This window comes from Homalodisca vitripennis, chromosome 6 (genome assembly GCF_021130785.1).
Source record: "Homalodisca vitripennis isolate AUS2020 chromosome 6, UT_GWSS_2.1, whole genome shotgun sequence".
NCBI classification, from domain to species: domain Eukaryota; kingdom Metazoa; phylum Arthropoda; class Insecta; order Hemiptera; family Cicadellidae; genus Homalodisca; species Homalodisca vitripennis.
Genome location: NC_060212.1, coordinates 102,746,275 through 102,770,508, shown reverse-complemented (window position 1 = coordinate 102,770,508; position 24,234 = coordinate 102,746,275). Strand labels below are relative to the sequence as shown.

The 24,234-nt window shown below is 35.2% G+C and overlaps 1 protein-coding gene across 5 annotated transcripts in view; it reads right to left on the bottom strand.

Annotated features, from left to right (window-relative positions):
- Positions 1 to 24,234, bottom strand: part of LOC124364667 (voltage-dependent L-type calcium channel subunit beta-2) — a 403,127-nt gene that overhangs the window by 272,179 nt on the left and 106,714 nt on the right. For all 5 annotated transcript variants that reach the window (XM_046820315.1, XM_046820316.1, XM_046820317.1 and 2 more), the window contains one exon: positions 19,539 to 19,574. In XM_046820315.1, the coding sequence (XP_046676271.1) occupies positions 19,539 to 19,574 (36 nt within the window). The remainder of the gene's footprint in view (positions 1 to 19,538; positions 19,575 to 24,234) is intronic.

Genomic DNA, 24,234 nt, shown 5'->3' with positions numbered 1-24,234 from the left:
TTTTTTATACAAAAAGGTTTAGTTTAGTTCTTTGTTCTAATAATAAACATCATCGTTTATAAAGTCCCTTTATGAAACTTCCCCTGATTTTCGTAAAAAGGTGCAAAATAAGTTAGTCAAATAGACTTAAATTGCATTTGTGTACTATAAAATATAAAGGACGATTGCTTTATTTCAACCCGTGTTTTAGACTCATGTAAGTAAGCCATAGCTTGCAAGACATATCTTTAATTGTACATTAATTAGTATCCAATTGGCCAAACAAGGACAAGGGGATTAGTTACTGATTCGATTATTTTTAAATAAACATGGGACTTATTCGAATCTGTTCAATCTTCTAATATCCACTTGTTTCTTTTCCGCAAATAAAAAAGATTATTAACATTTTTTAATTTTATGGCAGTATACTTAACGCCTAGATAAACTTATTCCATTAGTGGTCTCTTTATACGTTAGAAATAAAAACGTGAACAAAGGAAACAATTACAATCTTAAATCATGCTACAGTAATAAAACAAATATATCTCATTCATATCCGTGCCATATTTTTGCTCCAACTGTGTTGCGAAAGAGGCGAAAATATTTGAAAGTATTCATAATTTCCGATCTAATAATGTTGCTCTCTTAATATGGCGAAGTCTGTGTCCAGTGTTTTGTACAAGGACGTAGCTAGCGAGGAGGTCCAAGGGGTCCCTACTCCCTAAAATTTCAATTGTTTCAATTAACTTTTTAGTAAACGATTATTATAATTTAAATAATTCAGTATTACTGCCATGTACTGCTGAAAGATCGTTCTCAACACAGATATGGGTCAAGAACTTTTTAAGGAACAAAATGGGGCTTTACTTTCTGTCCACTTTGGGGAAAATATCAATTGTATTGACCCCCTCCAAATTTTTCCTGGCTACGTTCTTGGTTTTGTACATTTTGTTTGTATTTCAAAAAGATTTTTAGAATCGGCCCTTTGAGATATCCTTCCAGAAGATATGCCTATAATGCCACCTAGAGAGAATCATATATCCGTGTTTCAGGAGTTATCAGCAATCTAACCAAAAACGTAAGATTACGAGTATAACGGTAAAGAACGAGACTCAATATCTCCGGCAGGGAGGTCAATAGCTGTCATGAGCTGAGAGGCAATAATAGCAGAAGACATAAAGCGATTATTTCGTGTTGCCGCGATGAGGCGGAACAGCGACACCGAGCAAGCTCTCCAAAATGAACCGGACCTAAAATAACTTCATAACTCAGCCGGGAATTGACTCACGCGATGTAAGAGCAAGAAGAAAAATCGTGACAAGTTCAATACGCCCATAACCGAGTACCATTATAAATTCCACGGCGTGCATGTACGGCCGAGTAAGTGCTTGGAGTGGAATAAAAGAGCAAAAGCGAGATTGAGCAAGGATTTTATGAGCCATTAGTGGCCGAAAACGAATGGACCGGGAGGTACCGTGGCGAGGTGGGTGAGATAAGGGCACTTGAATCTGCACAGGGAACGTTGGCCAAGTAATGACGAGCGGCGAGCAAAGCGAACGAGTTGTCGAGCTGCAGGAGGGCGTGGAGGAACTGGACGGAGTTGTCACCTCCACAAAGTTTCGGAGTAGGAAGGTTATAAAATGATAGAATGTACCATGGACAAAACTGGTAAGATACTAATTGGATCAATAGTTCATTGTTAATGTGCAATGATAGATCACCTCACCGTGGTGCATCCTGGTGAAGATCCACTATTGGATGCCTAACCAACCACGCTCCAATGTACGATGGCTTCCTGTACGATATAAATGATAGGGGGAAATGCATACAATTTTTACGATTTAATATAACTACTTTAGCTAGTGGGTTAGTTATGGTGTACTGGTATGATCCGTGAAAAAGTGTTTTTAATGTCTTTGACATTGTATTGCTAATTGTCATACTGTTTTTATACTGTCATTTTTGTTCTTTTTTTATCATTCCTACCTAACTATATAAATAAATTATAGTTCCGTAAAAACCTATGTACTAATGTACGGACTACGTCATATGTATAAGATTACAAAGTTATGTTTTACTAATTCTCAGCAATTACTCTGCGTTAAAAAGTTTGAGGCATGTGTTATTGAAAATTGTTGTTTGAAATCAAAATAATTATCATAGTATTTTGTGACTGTACTGAATTGTAAATCGATGTTCAGTATTTTGTTCATTTTGTAACCTGTGAGTATTTACTCATGTTCCCGTTTTTATCAATATGATCAAATATCAATTTATTAATTTCCCTTAGTATGTAATAAATATATTTTTTTAAATCTCGACTAACATTTTAAATTTCACTATTTTTATTTTTATTTTATCCCAACATATAACAATTAAAATTGAAACATAAAACATGTAATTGTTGTTTTTGAACAATTTTAAAAATTACTCTATTTAAGAGTGCACTACTGTTAGTAAGGTACATAACCCAATGTTTTACTTCATTACAATGTGCTCGTCAAGCTTCCCTTCCTCGATTGGTTACTGACAAATAAAGTACTGCTGTTTGAATCGAAAACATGGGTAACTTATATATCACGTTCATGATTTACTCTAATTGCAGTTAACATATCTGAAATGTATTCTGCTTGTGTAAAAACATCAATTATAATAAATCGGAATGTATTTTTTGTACAATAACGGATTATTATAATAACGTTTATTATTAACGAATTTTGCAAATTAACGAATGTATCGTCTTAATTTGTGTTTCAACTGTCGTTCACGTATTCGAGCTGTTCTGTTTCTTCTAGCATTGCAATAATATTTCTAATATACTACAGTAATGTTGAAATCTTAATGGTTGCAGTATCAATCGCCTAACTAAAACATTAATGAGTACAGAAATAAACAGCAAAGGGGCGAATGCCAACCACAGTGGCACTCCCAGTGTTCTCGGAGGTGGAAGACAAAGAAAACACGAGCGGAGTAACGACCAATGAAAACATTTATGAGCCATTAACGGACGACCGAATGGCCCGGGCCAAGAAGACCGGAGTAATCTCTACTGATAAGAAACCGAATTGCAATGAACCATTCGGTAATCAGTGTTTGCATAATGAACGTCTCGTAAACAGTGGACAGGCCATATCTCGCGGAGTGAATCATGCAGCAGTAATAGTTCCGAAACGCCCACAGTCCACTCCAAGTGCGTTTCATTTAAAAACAGTCACGATTGCATTGAAGCCGTGTAATTTATATGTCGCGGGCACAGCGCAGGGCCACCGAGCAAGGCGCATTTCGGCTTATCGTGCGCTACGTACGTCACTTTGATTTAAGTAACGCCCTCGGTGCTGCGTCTGGGTTCAATACCCGAGATGACGGCCTGTGCGGCCAGCAGCTATCGACTGTGCCACGCCGATTTGTACTCAGCCCAGTAGGATGATTAGGAGTCTCGTACATGACTTTTTCTCTAACCAAACGTTATATCTGGGGTACATATAATTTGCTCTTCCAGAAATCTTGGTTTTGCTCAAAGAGCCAGTCAGGGAAAAGCATCATTGAACTGAAAATTTCTCGTAAAATTGAAAGAAAAGTCTCTCAAAATTAATAGAACCGTTTGAAGAACCAACTCATCATCATCTACTTCTAGTATTGGAAATGCCTTCATTAAGAATAGTGATCGTATCTCTATTCCGGCAAAAGCATAGTGGCTAGAAGAGTGGCGACACCAATGGACTATCACGTGGATAGGTGAACATGGAAAACGGAAAATTTCACGTGAAATTGAAAGGAAAGTCTCTCAAAATTGGCAGAACCGTTTGAAGAATCAACTCATCGTCTACTTCTAGTATTGGAAATGCCTTCATTACGAATAGTGATCGTATCTCTATTCCGGCAGAAGCACAGTGGCTAGAGGAGTGGCGACACCAATGGACTATCACGATCTTTTAATCGCGGAGGCGAGGCGGCGAGATAAGCTCTAGCCAGCAGGATGCAGGATGTCTTCATGCTGCTGCTGTCAGCGCATGATGGATGGCCACTCTGCGCGCAGAGCGCAGTCGCCCCTGGTGTCTCTCAATTTGCGCAAATTGACTTTTCTAATTGCCCGTTATTTCCGAAGGTTTTGCGCTCTTTAGGTGTAATTGGCCAGGGAAATTACTGGTTTTGGTTTTTTTCAATAAATATCCTTGTTTACCTACGTTAGTCCATCGGTTAGTTTTTTACTGTTTGTTTATATTTTGTTGGTGCCTAGAATTGTAAAGAGAGTAAACTTTAATTCAAATCAACATTTTTTTATATAAACCATGACAATTAAAGAGAATGTGAAGATTCATTCACTCACCATTAACTCTTTTCTTTGTAGTACGAGTATATAGTGATTGTTTGACAAAACAGAGGGTAGTAGAGGTTAGAATGGTGTATCTAAATGGATAAATGCTAAGTAAATATCTTAAATGCTGATCATGGTATTCTGTTTTCTTTCTGGGTTGAAAGAACGTTTTTAATTTTAGAGGACAATAAAAGTAATTATGGATTTTCTGGTAGTGTTCATGAGAGTAAAAGAAATTCTTTTAGGATGTCAAAAAGAAAATATTTCCTTCAATATCACAATATCTCAGTTTCTTGTAAACAAAGTTACAGTTTAGAGATTCTCAACTAGGAAAGAACACATGCACATAAAGATGCACCAGATCTAGGGAGAGAGGGCTCTTGAATCTGTAGGATTAATGTCAAAATATTGTGAGGAACATGTCCGGAGTCCGCGTGGGAATCTGGTGGGAGACGCGGATGATGTCGAAACATTTGTCAGTTGTTTGTTGAGGGTCACCGGCCGGGCATGTTTGACATCTTTAGAGATTCTCTGACAAGATTCTGACTGGCTCAAACTGTAGTAACAGTAAACCTACTCGTCCCGTGTTAATCTTTAAAGTCTGGCACAAGCAATTTTCTCTTTCCTTTCTAGGATTCTAGATGCCCAATACCACTTATGGCAGTGACGGAAGGACAAATGAAATCAGTTACAGAAATATGTTTATTTAAATACTTGTTCAGAACACATTTCAAGGTTTCGCTGGTTTCAACACGTCGTGTTTAATCATTCTTCTAGAGTATTCATGAAGCCCAAAAAGGAGGAGTACACAAAACTCTTAGATAATTGATCCAAATTCCAAATAAACTAGTAGGACCGGTAGTTAATTAAAACGCATGCGCACTGACACACTCGGAGCTACCAAGACGGATCGCGGCCGTGGTATCAGAGAACGTCATCTGGGTCGTGATTGGTGGATCAGTGGCGTAGCTACGCGAGGGGGGCAGGGGCACACGAGGTCCTACTTGAAGCTTTCCCGTAGTAGATGAGTTTGCTACGCACATATTTAATGAATATGAGAATAATATAATTGATGAAAATATGAAAAAGCTTTGTGAAACTCTCTGCTTAAAATGGGCATTTCACATTCTTATAAATGAAATCGCCTAGTATCCGTTAGAATCACGTATTGTATTTCCACAAAATGACTTCGTTCTAAGCAGATTTATTTATTCGATCTTTGTTGAAACAGTACATTTTTATAGTAGAGTTAAGGAATTATTACATTAATGGAAACAGAATGAACTTTTTATAGTTTTTTAAATTACATAAGGGTAAACTGTTAAACGAATACACTGGCAAACACTATGTGTTTCGTTTCCTTGTCATCTTCCTAGAGCTTTAAAAAAATAGTTCTTACCATTTAAAAATGCGTTTTTCATTCCTTTTTTGCATTTTTGACTAGACGATGGAGGATCCAGATACTCTAAACTTATTTACCAAAGTTCTTACAAGTATTTCCTTGTCACGGGTCTATCAGAATGTACAATATTAAACCGTCTTTCTGCCTTATGATAACTTTCATTCAAAGAATAATGCGAATTTCTTAAACTATAAACTGGCAAAATATTTCAAATAATAACCTTATAAAAACCCCGTACGATGTTAAATTTAAAAATCAAGAATATATTTTAGACTTAGTCGTAATGTTGAGGGAGGTAAACTTGTTCTTAAAACTGTTAACACTTTAGAGCGATCTATCTAACGATCAGTGATCAAACATATATCACTTGATTTTGATTCATCGATTAGAAGATTATGGAAACTGAAATTTGTTATTTAAGGTGCATAGGTAAGACACTTGTTGTAACATACATATTTGTGGTTGGTTTAAGGAAAGCGACTGAAAAACATCGTAAGAGAAAAATGTAAAAATTAAGATATTTTTAGTTTGACTAAGGTATGTATTTTAACACAACTCAGGTTTAAGACTCCAATGTATTAGCATTTAGTTTTGAGATCCAAAATTGTTTACTTTGAAAACCAACTTTACTTTTAATTTTAAAGTTTTACCTTGAATCCTCCTTGTATTCTAAAATAAATATGTAAAAAGATTTTTATCTTACATAAGTTTTATACATATTTGATACGATACGATTTACAAATATTTAATAAAGTGTCCCCCTAATATTAAAACCCCCCCTAATTTTTCTCCGAATCCGCTACTGGCTCTTAGCGTGATTATTGATTAAACCAACGCTGTATAATTGGGAAGGACCAGGACCAGGATCGCACATAGCAGCAGGCGCAGGTCCTTGTCCAGCCGAGCTGTATGTCTAATGGCAACTTGTTCGGCAAGAAAAGTTCAAGGTCTAGCTGTTTATGAAGTGGTCATAATCGCAATACTCAACTAAAGTACTAGCTGTACCAAAAACGTCGACCTTCATCCGATACAATATTTAATTATTAGATAGCTTTGTGATCTCCGCATTACTCTTTGTTAGATGAACACATTATATTACTGTATTTGATTTGTTAATAACTGAATCATAATGGTGCTTGAAATCCTTAATAATAATTTTAAAACTCCATTTTGAAGTTTTTTTAATTGGAATAAAGGATTTTAATCATAATTAGGTTTTAGTTAGTACAAATAAAATTCATTTTAAGAACATTATTTAGGAGTCGAGTCCATGAGCCAAGACGATTTCTTCATAACCGTTTTGGACTCCCTAGTAGTCTATAGGTTTTAACTAAAATTAACGTGTATACTTAAAAAAGTATCATGTGTAAAAAGGCGTTGCTCAGGGATAATTCTTTGGCGCCATTTTACCAGAGGTAGCGATGTTAAAAGGCCAATAAAAGTTTTTACATAACTCATGAATGCATTCCTTAGAAATAAAATCGGTTTCATTCACTATGGCACCAAGAGAGCCATTTTGAAGACAAAAAAGCACATCTTCATAAAAACATCTGGAAGATTATATATGAGCTAAAATGTACATGGATATTACATAGATATAAATGTAACCCTGGATAAATATACAAGGTTTTTAAGCCAAAGGTATTAACAAACAAAGATCATAGACATGTCCAAATACGCCTTAGAAGTATGGATTTCATCCTAAATCGGAACGAAATTTGTATGGCAATAGATATAACCAGGAGTACTTAGTGCTTTGCAGAAAGTAATGGGGTTTCCTTACAATTGAGAATGTTTTATGAAACAGTCTGTATTTTGAATTAAATTTATGAGGACCTCCAGAGTCCAAAAGCTCTTGTTGATGTTCAGAAGTGGTCTTGTTGGCGATAAAATAAATGTTTCATGTTGTTTTGAAGAAGGAATCGTTATATCAAGGTTTTATCATGGAAAAATAACTCCAGAAATAACAGTGGTTACTAGAGATGTTTCAATATCTTTCATGTTTAAACGTTATATAACAAGGGGAGAGTACGACACACCACGTGTCACGTAACTGGCTTCGCTGAGGTAGCTTGCAAAATTTCAAATCTTTAGGCCAATTCATGCAGAACAAATTTACATCCTTCTGACAGACAAAGAAGAAATTATTTCAACCTCCTGAGTGGTAGGCTTCAATAACGCTCAGCCAAATTCCATGGTTAGACATGTACCATCATTAAACTCATTCTTGTCCATGTAGAAATTAAGTTCCGTGCAAAATTAACAGTTTACAGGTGAAATATTTCTCTAGATTTCTTGGCACATGAAACATTCACATTTTTGTTTATTAAGTTAGATTTCATATCTGTGTTCAAATAATAAAAGTTTCGGTGAGCAAGGGAGGGTACTACAAAGCTAGAGTGTTCTGAATTCAAATCTTGTCACTAACTTATGCCATTGACATTCCAACCTATTATTTTTTGTTACATGAATGAATAAAAATGTCATAAGTTGAAACCTCACATGATTGAAAACTCAGTGTAATTTCAAATTTATTAATTCTGTTATTTCCTTGTTGGCATAATGGACACCGATAACAACAACGTAAAGATATATTCCATAACACTCAGCAAATTACCATAGAGTGAAATGCACAATCTTCGAACTCAGTGTTGCCCATATAACAATGAAGCTTCATGTAAACTTTTAAGTCTATAGTTCGTTTTCGAGATATCGTGCGGACAGACAAACAGAAAGAAATTAGACTTATGTATCCTCTATAGTAATAGGCTTTGCTAACGCTCAACCAATTAGCATATGTAGTAAAAAGTCGAATTACGTGGATTAGAGTTGTGATGGATTTTGAAAGGGCATAGTTATATATATATATATATATTATTTTGTATTATAGCACAAAACAAAAAAATTTTAGGAAGTAATTTACAATAATGTTTGTTCACTTGAATGCACCATCTTCGAACTCAATGTTACTCATATAGCTGAAGCTTTATGCAAACCTGCAAGTCTATAGTTTGATTTTGAGATATCCTGCGGACAGACAGACAGATAGAAATTAAATGTATAGGCCTCAATAGTGATAGGTTTCGCTAACGCTCAGCCATTCAGCATATCAAGGAAAATGTGGAATTAGTGGATTAGAGTTGCGAGATGACATGCTTAGTTCGTAGTTCTTGGATTCCGACGGATATTTATTTAATTCCTATTTATTTATTAGAATAAAATAAATAGGCGTTGGATTCCAATAACTTCAAACCATGAAACCTGGTATCTCACATCTCTAATCCATATAATTCGACTTTTTACTTAATATGCTAATTGGCTGAGCGTTAGCGAAGCCTATTACTACAGAGGCTGAAAAATCTCATTTCTGTCTGCCTGTCTGTCTGTCCACGCAATTTCTCGGAAGCAAACTGCAGATTTGAAGGTTTGTATGAAGCTTCATTTTTATATAAGCAATACCGAGTTCGAAAATGGTGCATTTCACTCTATAGGATTTGGCTGAGCGTCAGCGAATATCCGGTATACTTTCAAAGGTTATATCAATATTATAACTAGTAAAAGATCATACATAGTACATAACATATTATAAGCTACCCATATATTATAGTCATTAACTTTCCATTATTTTAGAAACGAAATGTCTTAGTTCTTCAACAAAAATCCTTGTATTTAATTTTTCTTGAAAAAAAAAACAACTCTGTTGTACAATATTGAATATCTCGACATTCTGTAGGCTCTCAACTGGGCAAAAGCCTATTGTTTCAAGGCATCTAAAGCCGGCCGGCTTTTTGTGTGAATTCTTTCTACGAAAGCCGGAGTGGCAGCCAGGTACAAAAACCAATTATCGGTCGCACAATACCCACCCTAAGTGACACTATCAAAAGAGCTATCTGAACGTTCCGTAGCCGGCCAAATGGATCCGGCCCCCCGTTCGCGCTCCACACTATAAACTGTGTGGCGTCACTGTGTCTTCAATCTACATATAATAAGTGAGAACCACCGTTCGACAGTCAGATCATTGCTTTGTGACAGTCAATTTAGTGTTTATTTCAACAATTTTGTAATTAGATAAAATATTTTCTAAGGATTATTTTGTGGATTCAATTGAATCTTTATTAAACATTCAGTTTTTTGTACGTCAATACATATTAATCAATAATACTTTAACAATTAATATTAACATTTATATTTTAAACTTACCTAAAATAACATTATCACAATATATTATATAACACAAAGGTTTAGAAACACCAAAAAACAACAACAGTAAGCAAACTAAGAAAGCGATTGGTCCTGCTGCATTACATCAGTATCTATCCGATGGCCTCCTGTATACTACAGACAGCTCTACCAGCCAAGTGGCTCTTTAAATTAACTTTAAATGATTTTAAACTATCTTGATTTCTAATGTAGTGAGGAAGATAATTCAATAATGTTGGACCACAGCAAAAAAGAAAACTTTTCAATTGAGGAAGTCTGAATTTATTAATTTAAAGGTATTGCTTGTGTTGTAAAAGTGATCTAAAACATCAAAATTACTTCTTTTTTAAAAATGTATGACTTTGAATGGTAAAATAATAGGCTTGCCAATGTTTAGATTACCAGTATATCGGAAGAACTTGGATTGAGTGTGTCCAAAAGGATTACTTTCCTGCACCTCTAAAGTTCCACGAAACGTTTTTTATTTATTTATTTATTTTGACTTATAAATAGCTACAGGTCATCAGTTACCTAAATTAGCTATATTAAATAAAACAAAAATTAAACAAAAATTATACTATCCTCTAACCTAAGTGCAGTGCAAATTAGAATAAATTAATAATTATACTAGCTCAAAAAACAAAATGAACGATGTTATTCTTAACAATAGAGGAAAAAAACTTTCACCTTGAAATAAATAACATGCACAACATCTTAAAATTATATAAGAATTAAATTGACAGAGCAAAATGAAACACTTCTAAACAAATAATATCTAGATTGGTTACATAAATAACATACAAAAAATCCTACAAATAATCCAAAAACAACTTATTGGTAAGAATACTAAGAATTAAACAGATTATTACAGCTTTTCGAGTAAAAGTCTCAAACTAAAGGTTTTAATTTTCCAATGTGATCAAGGTTACAAATTCCATCTATTAAAAACAAGAACTATCTAAAAATTATCTAAAGGAATATTTATTTGCCCAATTCATATTTAAATAACACCATCAAAAAGAAGAATCCACCAATTTAACCCACATTGCTGCGTGGTTCATCGATAACAAATAACGAATACAGAGAATACTGTAAAGAGAATACAGATATGTATATTCACCTTCGTGTTTTTTTTTTTTATTGTTTCAAAAAGCAATGATTTGGAAAAAATATTTTGGAATCAGCATCGGTGGTAGTTTTAGTAGAAAATGTTGCAACATTTTTCACGTCACGAAACGGTGAAATTTTAAAAATTGTTAAGGATAGTTTCCTGAAACCTTATTGACATTGGACGTGGATATATGCGAAATTTGAGATACTTCTTTGTTTGAAGTTTATTTTTTAACGATGGAAGGATTGTGAAGGAAACAGTATTTTTCCGGACATTTGCCATAGTTCAGTGAAACAAAAAATCAGTAACACTACGTTTTGACATACTATTGATATATTAATTATTGTGATCAGAAATTATTTTGTTACGAAATTAACATCTAATGTTTAATTGTAACATGCGTTTTATCTTAGGTAAGAGACATTATTGTTACATGTTCTCGGAGACAAACGACTGATGCTAACAACATTTAAAAATTCTTTAAGTTACCTTTATTTTTTAACTCACACACTAGTTTCTGTTTCAATCAGTATTAACATTATGTATGACGTAATGTTCTGTTGGAAGAAAGCACATTTCTAATTTTGTTTCCTGTAGACTGATCGCTTAGCCAACGCAACAATTAACGCATGTTCAAACATAATTTTCTCTAGCAAAGATTTCTAATAATAGAATCCATTTACACAAAAATCCAAACTTTAACGTCCCAAATGTAAATGACGAACTGCTACACTATTATGGACAATCTTTAGTCTGTAGGTGTAATGTCCAATGGAGTAACAAAATCAAGACTTTCGTGAGGAAGTAAATATATTTTCACTTTTTTGTTATTCATACAAATAACAATACATTTTCCTCTAATAATAATCCATGAAACCCATAAAAGATTGGGTTGCAATTTTGCAATTTATTCATCAGCATTTACGAGTTATTCTATAGTGATTCCAAAATGCAAAATAGTTTATGGAGCCAAAAATATTATTTTAAGTTTAAAAAATATGATATTGATAAAAAGGTGCCAAACACTAAGAACAAAAAGTTGATTTATCTCTTATACATCGTATAAAATTTCATGTTTTTTATAAAAACCAAATAAGAATGAATGAATGAAAAATGCCTTTATTAAAGAGGCGGCGTTAGATAAGGAAAGATGATTTAACTTTAAGTCTGGAGGTTTACACATACAGAGCGGATTTGTTAATGTGTACTTTTTTTAGAGTACAAACGAACAAAGCGCACTGTACTTTAGAGTACTAGAAGTGCAGAAAAGAGAAGCGGAAGCACTTATGGATTGGGGGTTTCTCAGGACATTTGTCACTGCAGTCTTCGCCCTGCCTTATCTCTACCCCCTCCCCATCCCGTCCTTCCACCCACAACCCCTCCCCCCTCTTTCCACCCTTTATCTAGCTCCTTCCCTGATTGAAATATTTGTTTTTCTCTTCCTGATACTATCTGAGTCGGTTGTGTTGCAAACTTCTTTTTCAAGTTTTTTCAAGCCTGCAAAATAAGAAAATAATGTTTTTATTTGTGGTTTTTTTACGTTTTTTTACTAACGAAACTATTGTTATTTTACTGTTGTAATTTGTTTTTTTTTTACTATGAAATCATGGAAAAATTATGAATGGTTATGAATGGACCTGCCAAAATGCCATCACGTATTATTAAAACCTTATATAAAGAACTCGAATCTAGGAATCGATGTAGTCCACTCAATATTGATCTAAAATTGATTTATTCTTCACCATCTCATATAGACTAAGCTGTTTATCTCACTGAGTGATTTAATCTTCCATAATACACAATGGTATACTAAAGGTCCAAGACCAAAATTTTTAAAATTCTTAATTTATTAAATTAAAGAATTGAAGAAACATATTTTTAAATATAGCGGATAAAGAGACTAATGCATCCTTTTGCACAATGTCGGATTGTTTAAATAACGTAAAAGACAAATTGAATTGAACTGAAAGTTGTTTAAAAGACGTTGTAAGAATAATATTTAAGGATCCGCACCATTAAGCCGAACACAAAAAGACAAGTTGATGCAACTCCGTTAGAAAGTATTGTGCTATCGCGAGAGTGGACGGAACGGAAACAGGAAATATTTTATAGGACTTGGGACATTTGTCAATATAATCTCGGACTCTCCTATCTGGCCATCCTTTCTTCCAGAGGTTCGTGTTCCAGAGTTTTTTAATAACAGTAATAGAGCAAGTGACATCAAGATATGGTATTGGCATCGTTAGGTTCCCGGCTCATGGATTGACATTAGAACTTGTGTCGTTACCGAAATCTCCTTCTTCCTGATTTCCTCGTAGACGTCAGTACTTTGAGCGGTAACCATTACCGCTTCCTCTTTTTGTGTATCCTACGGTCCGGAATAATTGTAGGAGGGTGTGTCACAATAAAATGAACTATGATGAAAGTTCTTGGTTGTAAACTTTAGCCAGGAACAACGCCACGTGTTATGGTGTATTTACCATTAAGATCTTCTTCATTAGGACAACGCCAAATCGAGTGTTAAAACTTAATATGTTTACTCTTGCAGTGGTGTTAATCAAATAATTTCAATTAGTGTAAACTCTGTCTACTTTAGCATTTCACTCATTACGCAATGGGCCTTTGCAAGAACTTCACACTCTGTGGCATAAAATCTGAGGTCTAACTGTATTTGCTTCACTTTCTTTACACCTCACTAAAACCATGTAACATTTTTATCGCCTCTGTGTTGTAATGAATATTCAACGTATAAGTCAACATATAAAGAGAATTGAGAATACGAGACGAGCAGATGAATCGATATGTCCCCAAGCAATTAACATTAACGTATTGGTTCAACATTAACATTAACTTACTGGTGTATCATTACCATCCTTGTTTAACATTAACCTTCTTGGTTATAATAACAATAACCAAATATTTGTTTATAACTATTGTTACTTTATTAAAACAATAAGTCATAGGAATAACTATAAATAGTTTGGTTTGTCTTAAACATTATTTTCATTGTTTATCACCTTGGTAAAGTATTCTGCAGTTTTAAATTAAATGACAGGCACGCTTGGGACATGCAGTGACCTTAAAAAATGAAAGATATCTATCTTAAAGGATACGATTTATTTGCTACAAATTAAAATTTTCTCTTATTTTATGCATAACGATTTTTAAAAGATTCCTAATCGTTTCAAGTTATCATTTTTTTTGTGAATTCAGAAACACTTTTTGAATGATTACACATGTGTAGGAGGTTGATTACACATGAGTTTTTCCTGCTAAATTGGAATTCTTATTATTTCGTGGTTTTATTGTTCACAGCCAGTATGCAAAATATTGCTCATTTCTTCATTCTTCAAGTAAACTCTTGCATGCACTGTATTTTATTGTAAATTTAGTGGGGGCCCCAACTTTCTGAAGTTAGATCTGCTGTTACCGTTTGTAGAGGTAATTTCTCAGTTGTTATAGATGGTGTTTCAGAGGTGATGGTTTCATAAGTTATTTTGCTTTGGTGTTATCAGCCTAGTCAGTATTATTCGTCACCGGCATTATTTGAATTATATTCACAATCTGGTTCAGATCGAAACAATTCAGCTTCAATTAAGTCGCCAGTTTCTAATAATTATATAGCCAAGTCATTCCAGTAAATACATAAAATAGTAATGTTTACATAAACATTTCTATTAAAAAAAACGGTAAGTTAATATTTAAAACGTAACACCTCTGGTACACTGGGGCATACTCTGGCTATACTCCAAACACTCAGAATTAGACAGATACGGATGTCACAACAAAAGATAATCACACCTACTGACAGAGCGCCAAGGACAAGTAAAAGTCAAAACAGCTGAAACCTGTAATGCGGCTAACCCTACAATGTACAATACACAATACAGGCATAAAATTACCATGGAGCATTGGGTGGTAAGCATCCGTCATACCTTTACAGGGTAGTAAACAAATATTATTGATAACTAATTCTCCATTGTATAAAAATATTCGTACGAATATCTGAATATAGCTTATCAGTTAATATTCCTTATGTCCTTCGGCATTTTCTGAAGGTTCTTTACTGGTTCTTTATTCTGGAATTTTGAATACTTCTCATAGACGGAAGTCTCTTACATCACCAATCTCCTAGGATTTTTCATGAAAGTTTCCTTTAAAGTGTTTGTCTGCCAACCTGTGTGTTTCAAGAATAATGATGATGTCATCGGGAGGCAATGTGTGTTTTATTATATCGTTCCTAAAGCCCCGACCAACTTTAAAGAGATAATTAGGAGTAATGAATTAAGCCGCAATTGAAAAAATAACGGAGTATTTAAAGCAAGTAAACATAAAGGAAATTAAATTCGTTGAAATATATACTTTTGAGTTAAAGGACTATTTGGACCATTAAAAAAGTATAATTCAATAGGACTATGTCATCGTATCAGAAATGGCGAACACATACATTGCTAACCTTGGGAATCGGTTTAATTTATTCTTGTCCATTAGGACTTGTGTTTATTTCGGTACCCAAGTATGTCTACTTTGATTGGATGACTTCATTGTAATGTAGTCAAGTTCTGGACTGTCAATTACTTTCCAATGCAATCAGACAAATAATTAATCAATAAATTTAAACTGTCAGTGTCTTACTAGCTACGAAGCTGTTACATTATAAATGAATCTTTGAACTTCATTTTACATTCCTAGCATTTACATCTCGTGGTTTGTAAACTAACAAATTCAATAGTATAAAAATAATGGTGCAGGTTATTTTAATTGCAGACGAAGAGTAACGAAATCGTTAAAACCGTGTATACTAATTTGTCTTCATTTTCTGACTTTATTTCCAGAGCAACCAATTCAACGGTCTGGCAACGTAACATATTAAAATTGTTTAGCGTCCGTCAACCAAGTACCCGAGACACTTGTGCAAAAAAATCAGCTGTTTTAATTCATGCAACCAGTAGTACCAACTGTTTAGTTTTTCAGCATTATTATCGGTTGTGTGTTTGCAGTTTAACTAAAAAACGCCCATAACATGAAATTGTAGTGCATATTTAATTTTGTGCAGTTTTCATGCTTTTGAGGCTCTTTGTCTGTAAATAAATTAACCTTTTTCATCATTCTTTTCGAATAAACCTGTATTTTAGTTTACTTTTTGGCAATGATTCTAAAACACACACAAATATAAAAATGCTTTATGATCTGGTGCATTGGAAAATTAATATCACTATCAGAAGTGGTCTTACATTCTGCAGAGCCACACAGAGCCAGAAAAATGCGTTAAGACGGAAGGAAAACAGTTAACTCAACTGAAGAGAGCCATGGTTACTGTAGTACAAATTAATACAAGTTTCAGAAGTGGTCGTACATTCTGCAGAGCCACAAAGAGCCAGAAAAGTGCGTTAATACGGAAGGAAAACAGTTAACTCAACTGAAGAGAGCCATGGTTACTGTAGTACAAATTAATACAAGTTTCAGAAGTGGTCGTACATTCTGCAGAGCCACAAAGAGCCAGAAAAGTGCGTTAATACGGAAGGAAAACAGTTAACTCAACTGAAGAGAGCCATGGTTACTGTAGTACAAATTAATACAAGTTTCAGAAGTGGTCGTACATTCTGCAGAGCCACAAAGAGCCAGAAAAGTGCGTTAATACGGAAGGAAAACAGTTAACTCAACTGAAGAGAGCCATGGTTACTGTAGTACAAATCCACAAGTAACGGGTAGGGGATCGATCCAATGGGATGGGGAAGGAAGGTCTTTACCTCGAGTCACTCGAGTAACAACACAAGTTTTCCTGTTATCCTACAAACATAATCTTTTCAAGACCTCTTTTACTACCTTTGGGTATTTAAAGAACGCTGAAGAGGTCCTTATAAACGAATAACTGTAAGATGGGTTACTCAAAGATATGTGGATTCTACAACGTTTAGACATTTATTATTTTGCTTCAATGAACCTGAATCACTCGAACAACGCTTTCACATTTTCTGTTCTATTTAACACCTTTGTTTCATTATGACGTTAGTCTAAGAATTAGTTAGGAGAGGGCGCATAACATAGCCAGCTATTTTATATTGCTTATCCAGTATTTTTAGACATAGGAGCGTAAATAACTATATATCAGTAATTCATGTCTATAAGACAAATATTTTTTTTATTTGAGAACACTGTAGCAATGAGTAATAATCGATCTATGTTTGTTTTCTCCTACAATGGTTATATCATACTATGTAATAGTATAGGATACACAATAAAACTAATTTCTTCACACTTTCTTATTTTTATTTTCATGTTGAGGATTGCGTAATTTTTTTGAGATACTTCTCAAGGAATTTTATAACTTGAACAGGTTATGTTATAATTGATAAGTTTCCGAATACAGAACTTTTATCATTTTCCGTTGTTACGAGCTGTTCCATTGTTTTCATTTTTTTCACCTTTCAGTTCCCTTTATAATCTGTTTTTTTTCCAAACACAAAATTTCTTTGCCGGCGATGGCGGTTTTCGCTTGTTCCGCGAATGCGAGTCCGAGATTCTCACAACCTACCATCGATGTACGGAATGAAACAATCGGATTGCTTACTCTAATGCAAAAATACAGAAAACGGTCTAGCATGGATGACTGCTATTCCAGTGTAAATGAGATTTTCGTCGCTATAAAATATTCGTTCTACAGGGTGGGTGTTGTTCTGAAAGGAGGTTTCTAATAAATAATAATAGTAGGATGTCGCAGTTTAACCGAATCTACACACAGGAACAACTATTAGGACCAATGAAATTAATGTGATCTCCAATACTAAAATTGTTGTTCTAAAAATAGGTAGTATTAAATTTATATCTATTCTTCCATCTTCCATTCTTCTATCCTGTTTCATTAAAATTTTATTACACACATCCCAACACCACATTCAGTCAAATATGATCTAAACTTGATCTGCTCCCAAAAATATCATTATTTGGAATTCATTACAAATTAAACAAAGCAATTTGGACGTAGTTGTGAATTATTATGGAACTGTTATGATGTAGGATTATTTAAGTGATAGTAGGTTGTGCTATCTTAAGTTCTAAGAATTTGTTAGAAGGGGGAGTACATAGCCAACTATTTTATATACTGCAATCGTAAAACTCTGAAAAAAAAAAAAAAAAAAAAAAAAAAAAAAAAAAAAAAAAAAAACAGTAACTAGTAAAAAAGGTCGTTTGGTTTTCATAATTTAACTTTCTTGTTCTCTTGTACCTATTGCTCCGTAGCATTGCTCCGTGCATCTCTTTTATAATATTCTTGGAAGGTTTGTCATGAAGGAGACAAGTTGTATCATGCAGATCATAGATATAAAGCAAAGTTCTTGTATTTTGAAAGTTAGTGCCTGTTTAGATCGGTTTCCTTTTATCCCTTTATCTTTTGGAACTGTAATTTGTAAAACTCTACATTGCTGAAGTTGCAACCCGGCCACTTTTCCTCACTTCTCTCTAAATTGCTAATCACTCACATTGAAATCCTGACACCATCAAAGGCATTTAAGGATCATTGAATCGGTTCACTCCAGGTGGTGCGATCTCACCAAGTGAAAGGTATTATCGATTTCGTTTCTCTCCGACCACGACCAGAGCACTCACCGACAGCTAATGGAGACCGGCATGTAACTGAAGAATGCCCATTACCCACGTGTACTCGACTGAACTTTGCTCTCAATATCGGGCGACCGCAGAGGTCCGCTCGGGATCGCGATAAGGCCATTAGGCGCGGTAACCGACCGATCCACCGGAGGATGATGGATCGATCCCTGACATCGACCGCAAGGCCGCCATTGCACTTGCACGTCCATCGGTGGTCGAGAGCTTTTGGGTAGGAGGGAGCCTTTCAGAAGAGTGACTTACGTAGAAAACCGGTTTTTCGAGGGGTTTAAAGACAACCTTACAACTCCAAAAGAAGACGTTTGCAAATCTCTGAGATGCCAAACCTTGAGCTCACCAAAAACTCAAGATCTGGCAAGATCTGAAAGGTAAACTCAAAAGTAACTGTATGGGCTACTTGAAATGAACAACTATGTATACACGCAAGCTCACTTATAAAGATTTAATCGTAGAGTTTTATTCTTTCGTTAACGGCGAGTGTCAACCTGACCGAGTAATAAGCCACATTACATCTTTCATTCCTGTGACTCTCTTGAGAAGAGAGTCAAAAGTCCAAGGCCACTTCAAAAGCAAAACAGTGAATTCTACTGATTCATCCACTCTCACCTATCGTTTGAACTGTAGAATACTAAGGAAACTGTCAAGAGTCAAAACGTTTGTTAATGTTTGCTCACTATCTTACTTTCAAGAGATATGTTTGATGTGTTTTCCTTTCAATGCAGTCATTGTAATTTGTGTAGCCTTTAGTCCTCTGTAACAAATAGTTAGTAGCGTTATACCTAAGAATATAATTGGATATAATTATGTAACTTGGGTTTCCGTCCGACTAGAAGACAATCCTTGTTCTGAAATGTTCATTGACGTGTTTGGAAAGGTTTTTCCTAGAACGACACATCGTAATTACTCACCTTTGACGATATAAGCGTCAAAGTCGGTGATGACTCCTGAAAACAAACAACATCTATTAGTATTCGATTGACAACAAAAATTGTTTTATTTAAGCCATATATTAATGTAAAAATATATGTTTTAACTAAAACAGATTTTAGTCTTTCACAAAAGGTTAATAAGACAGGAGAGGTGGATGGCACTATGATAAGCCGGTCTCTTCTTCCCAAACAGGGTGTCGCACGAGCCGGTCCTGGATATCGGAGATGCCATAAACATCCTCGGCCACTCGAAGACCACCACACATCCGAATTATTCACCTATCATTGTCCTAGCGTAGATTTCCATAAAATAGCCTAACGAGCCATCAAGATCTGCCCATTGTCCTTTGTGTCCTGAAGACACCCGATTCCCAGAAAGTGTTTAATGCAAGATTCATGATCTCGTGTCCACGCCATTGTTCTATTTCTCCGTCTCCGGTTTTCGGTTTTGGATTTTTTTGGACCGCGAGTAACTCCCCGCAAACGCTGCGACTTACTAAACAATCACGTTTTTGTCCAACATTTCTAGAAGACATAACGCGAGCAAGTGGCTCACCTTGGGGACGAAATCCGACCGTACCTCTGCCTGCCGCTCGTACCTGGCGAGGTAAAAACGTAATCCTTCCTTTCCTTTTGAGAGTTCACCGCGGCAAAAAATCCTACAGAGTCGTCGAATGTGGCAAACCTCGATTAATGCATTGTATGCCTTGCGTGCCGAGCCCCAGCCCATTCCTTCCCAGGGAACTTCTCTATACCCTGTTTATGGAGCGATGATGACTACATAGCGAAATCGGGGACCCAATATCCTTTGGGTTACTTAATCCTTTGGCCACCTTCGCTGCTTAGACAGAATATATTTAATGAACAAGACTAGGTAATTTAACTTCAACGAAAGCATTTCTTTCTTTCGATACTTAATATTGTTAATTTACAGGAATGTGATTTTTCTTCACCTCTCCTTACTTGCAAGCAATTAAGAAGTAAAGTATTTTCACAATGAAAAAGCGAAGGAATACAAAAATGAGTTTGGTATATTTCAAATAAACAGTATTTTATTTCAAAGGATAACATGATTCCGGACGCTTGCCATCGTTATAAAAGGCATAATGCAACGATTACTTCTTTCTGTTCTTTATTTTTGTATGTATTAATACCTCCTCCACCTGACGACGAGGATAGATTCCAATCCTCGAAACGTTGTGTTACATCTTTTGTAACATATAACGATGGCAAATGTCCAAAATTCTGTTATCCTTTCAAACCTTCCATCGTCAATAGCAAACTTTAAATAAAGAAGCATTTTATGATATCCTTCACCATGTTAATAATATATCTAAACCGTTTTAAAATACTAGATATGTAATGTAGGATTTTAAATTCATAAATTTATTATATGTAATTCTTCACGAAACGTTGATAACCGTGTCAAGAGGAGCGAGCAGTGGCCATGGCATTGGATCTGAACAGCGATACATCTGGAACTAGGGCCATTGGGCCATTCAGTAGGTCCTGAGAGATGCATCAATGCCGTTGGGTAGCCACGACTCCTCGGCCCATAGTCCAATTTTTCCACTCACCCGTCGTTATAATAATCTATATTACTTGCTGCCATTTTGCATGCGGCCGGGAGCTAGCGGTCGGTCGAGTCCACCTTCACGTCTCGGAGATTTGGGAGCACTTCCTCATCAGATCTCTTGTCTTGGCGCAATTACTTGCTTCAGGTCCGTGAGAGATCAAAGTCCTTTCTCTTCCTCTTTATGGCACTTTGGGTCGCTTTTTCTCTGGCGTGATTAATGAGACGAATGTTGCTCATAATTAATTGTACTGCGTTTTGTCGTTTTGTTACAATGTATGACTGACTGATCCACTGAAACTGAACAAAAAAACATGTCCTTCTGCATGTATATAAGATGGCAAGAGATTAATGTAGGAACTGAACAACATAGGTATTGATCCGATTTTCGACCAATTAATAAGTCAACATCTTATTTCTCGCGCTAGTGAGACATCTAAATGATGCCTTGGAGGACACATTAGGCAATATGGCGTATTATGCCTAGAACACATTAAGTTTTCGAGGTAACTTCAGTAGACATAGCTATAGTAGTCTCCTCGTTAAACCTTCCCTAAGGCAACAACTACAACCTTCAAAAATCACCAACTATTCCAGTTCTGAATTTTATTGTAAAAATATCGATGTTATATAGAATAATATTATTGGGATTATTATCAGGTTTGAACTCCCATGTGACTTGATAAATATAAAAATCTGTAAACATGGTTCTCCGCAAGAATTGAAACTAAAAAAAAAGAATATGAGATTTAAATACTCATGAACACATTTAAAGGAAGATCTGATCAAATATGTGAGGTATAAACCAATGTAAGCACAGTTACTTACAAGAGACCACCTATTGCCATAGAAGTGCGAAGTACCAAACCATGCTTGTTTTACCTAAGCGTTTCAAAATCTGGATTAATTTACCAAAATTTAAGTTCGGGCTACGTAATATAACTGTAAGGATAGACAATTGATATAGTACCATCTCATATTTTACATTAAACCATTAATAAAATGATAATTTTTCTAGTAATGCCACAAATTTAGTAACTAAGAATTACAGGGGAGGAGTTGCGTTCTTCAGCAAGGTCTATAGAATATGTAATGCGAATAGAATAGTATGAATGGTAAAGATGACTTAAGGTGACTAAAGGTGAAAATAAGGTGGCTGTGACTTAAGGTGACTAAAGGTGAAAATAAGGTGGCTAGTTGGCGTCGCCCGTCAATAAAAAAAAGCTAAATATAATTTCCTTACTATGGCACGAGGTTACTTGGGGAAGATGTATGGGTAAGCATTTTGAAATTTTAGGACAGTTATGTTCTTCGTTTGTATATTTCTACCAAGGATCTGAGTTTCCAAATTTCTCGACGTGTTCTTAGTCTTTGTTTCGTATGAAAAATGTAAAATTAGAAGACTAACAATGTTTACAATTATAAAGAAGCCTAGTAGTACATTCACAGCAAAATTCAAAATCAGTTAAAAAAAACGCCAATTTTAAAATATTTCTGAAGTTTTTGTAGAGTTGACCTTGATATACCGTGCTCAAAAGTTGTTTGGTTTTTATTTACTTTTCACATATTTTAATTTTTAAAGTAAATTCTTATAAGCGACAACTATAATAATGTAATGTTTTTACGTAAGTTGTTTTGATTTACACCTTACATCTTCTAGTTTTATAAAGCTCAAAAACCCATCTGAGCAATGTTCTCAACAATACGAATAACTTAATAATCTCGTTTACTACAAAATCCTAGAGGAAACAATAGAGTAACGGTTGTTTCTACATGGTGTAATTTTCAATCTATAGAGCCCCGTCTGTACCCTCTTGCCACTATACCTTCCCGACACAAAGTTTGGGCTCAACATATTCATATATACAAATTTCCTAGCAAGGCCCATAGTAAAGATTCCTAGAGCTATAGTCAAATATAAAATTTCATTCAACTAATAATGACCACACAGTTTTCAAATATAATTTTTATTTCGTACAAGGCCTTTCAAAATCAATTATTTCATTATCAGGCGGTTTCATAATAAAATCTATAGTGAGTGCACCATAATACTTCGATTTAATAACTTGATGATCCAAGTCATACAAATGTTTTCGTTTAGCAGTACGACCTGAATACTTCCTTATAAGGTAATTTGTGTTATCATATCTTCATTCATTATACAACCAAAATAATATATACTCTTCATTAATAAATTCCAACAACTTACAAGAGAACTTGCATAGCTTAGTTTCAGATTCAAGAACATCACTTTGCTTAAACAAAAGTAATGACCACTGAGTCGAAATCAGCCGGCAATATCTTCATCATAATGGCACAATTTATAGAGGACCACTTGGTTATTTATGCGTCCATTCCGAGGTACACTATTTGCCTATGTATCTTGGCGGACAAGGCGTCCCACGGATATCCAGTGGCTATCTCTCATACCCAACACTGCCTCCGCTGCCCCCGACATCCTCTGTACCTCCATAGTCCATAAGGTTCTTTCTCGACCGGTTGCTGTTGCAAATAATACCGCCAGTTCTGAGGTACAGGTGCCATTCATTACGATCGCCCACGAACGCAGACCTCCAGTAGGTCATTGATCTTCAACGGGTTCGAACTCTGGGATCAGCGTTTTCTACCATTATTTTTTGGACTGCTTTTTGGAGGCATTTATGGTATCTTTAGTAGCAATATCACAAGCTTGTATTCTAGTCAGTGGATTACTTACGCTTTCTCCGCAGTCATATATGAACGTAGTAGCAACCCATTATGATGGGTTATAGAACTGTCGTTAGTAACCTCCTCCGGAATACCTCCAAACTATTTTACCTCTAAGTTTAAAAGGATTGTTTGTCCCCAAGAGGCTTCACTTTTTACAGGCTGAACCTGCACTGGGTACATCAATGTGATGTGTCACCTATATCTTGGCAACCCCGTGGATGTCCAGGAGCCGCCACATCACTAACCACAAATGTCGAGATATTGGGCTAAAAGGGTGGAAAAATGTGTCTAGTTTACAGCGGATTATAACTGCGTTACTGTTGGAGTGGGTGTTATGGACTGTTGCTAGCTTAAACATGAGGTTGTATTTTTTACCAGCCCACTTTGGCTGGA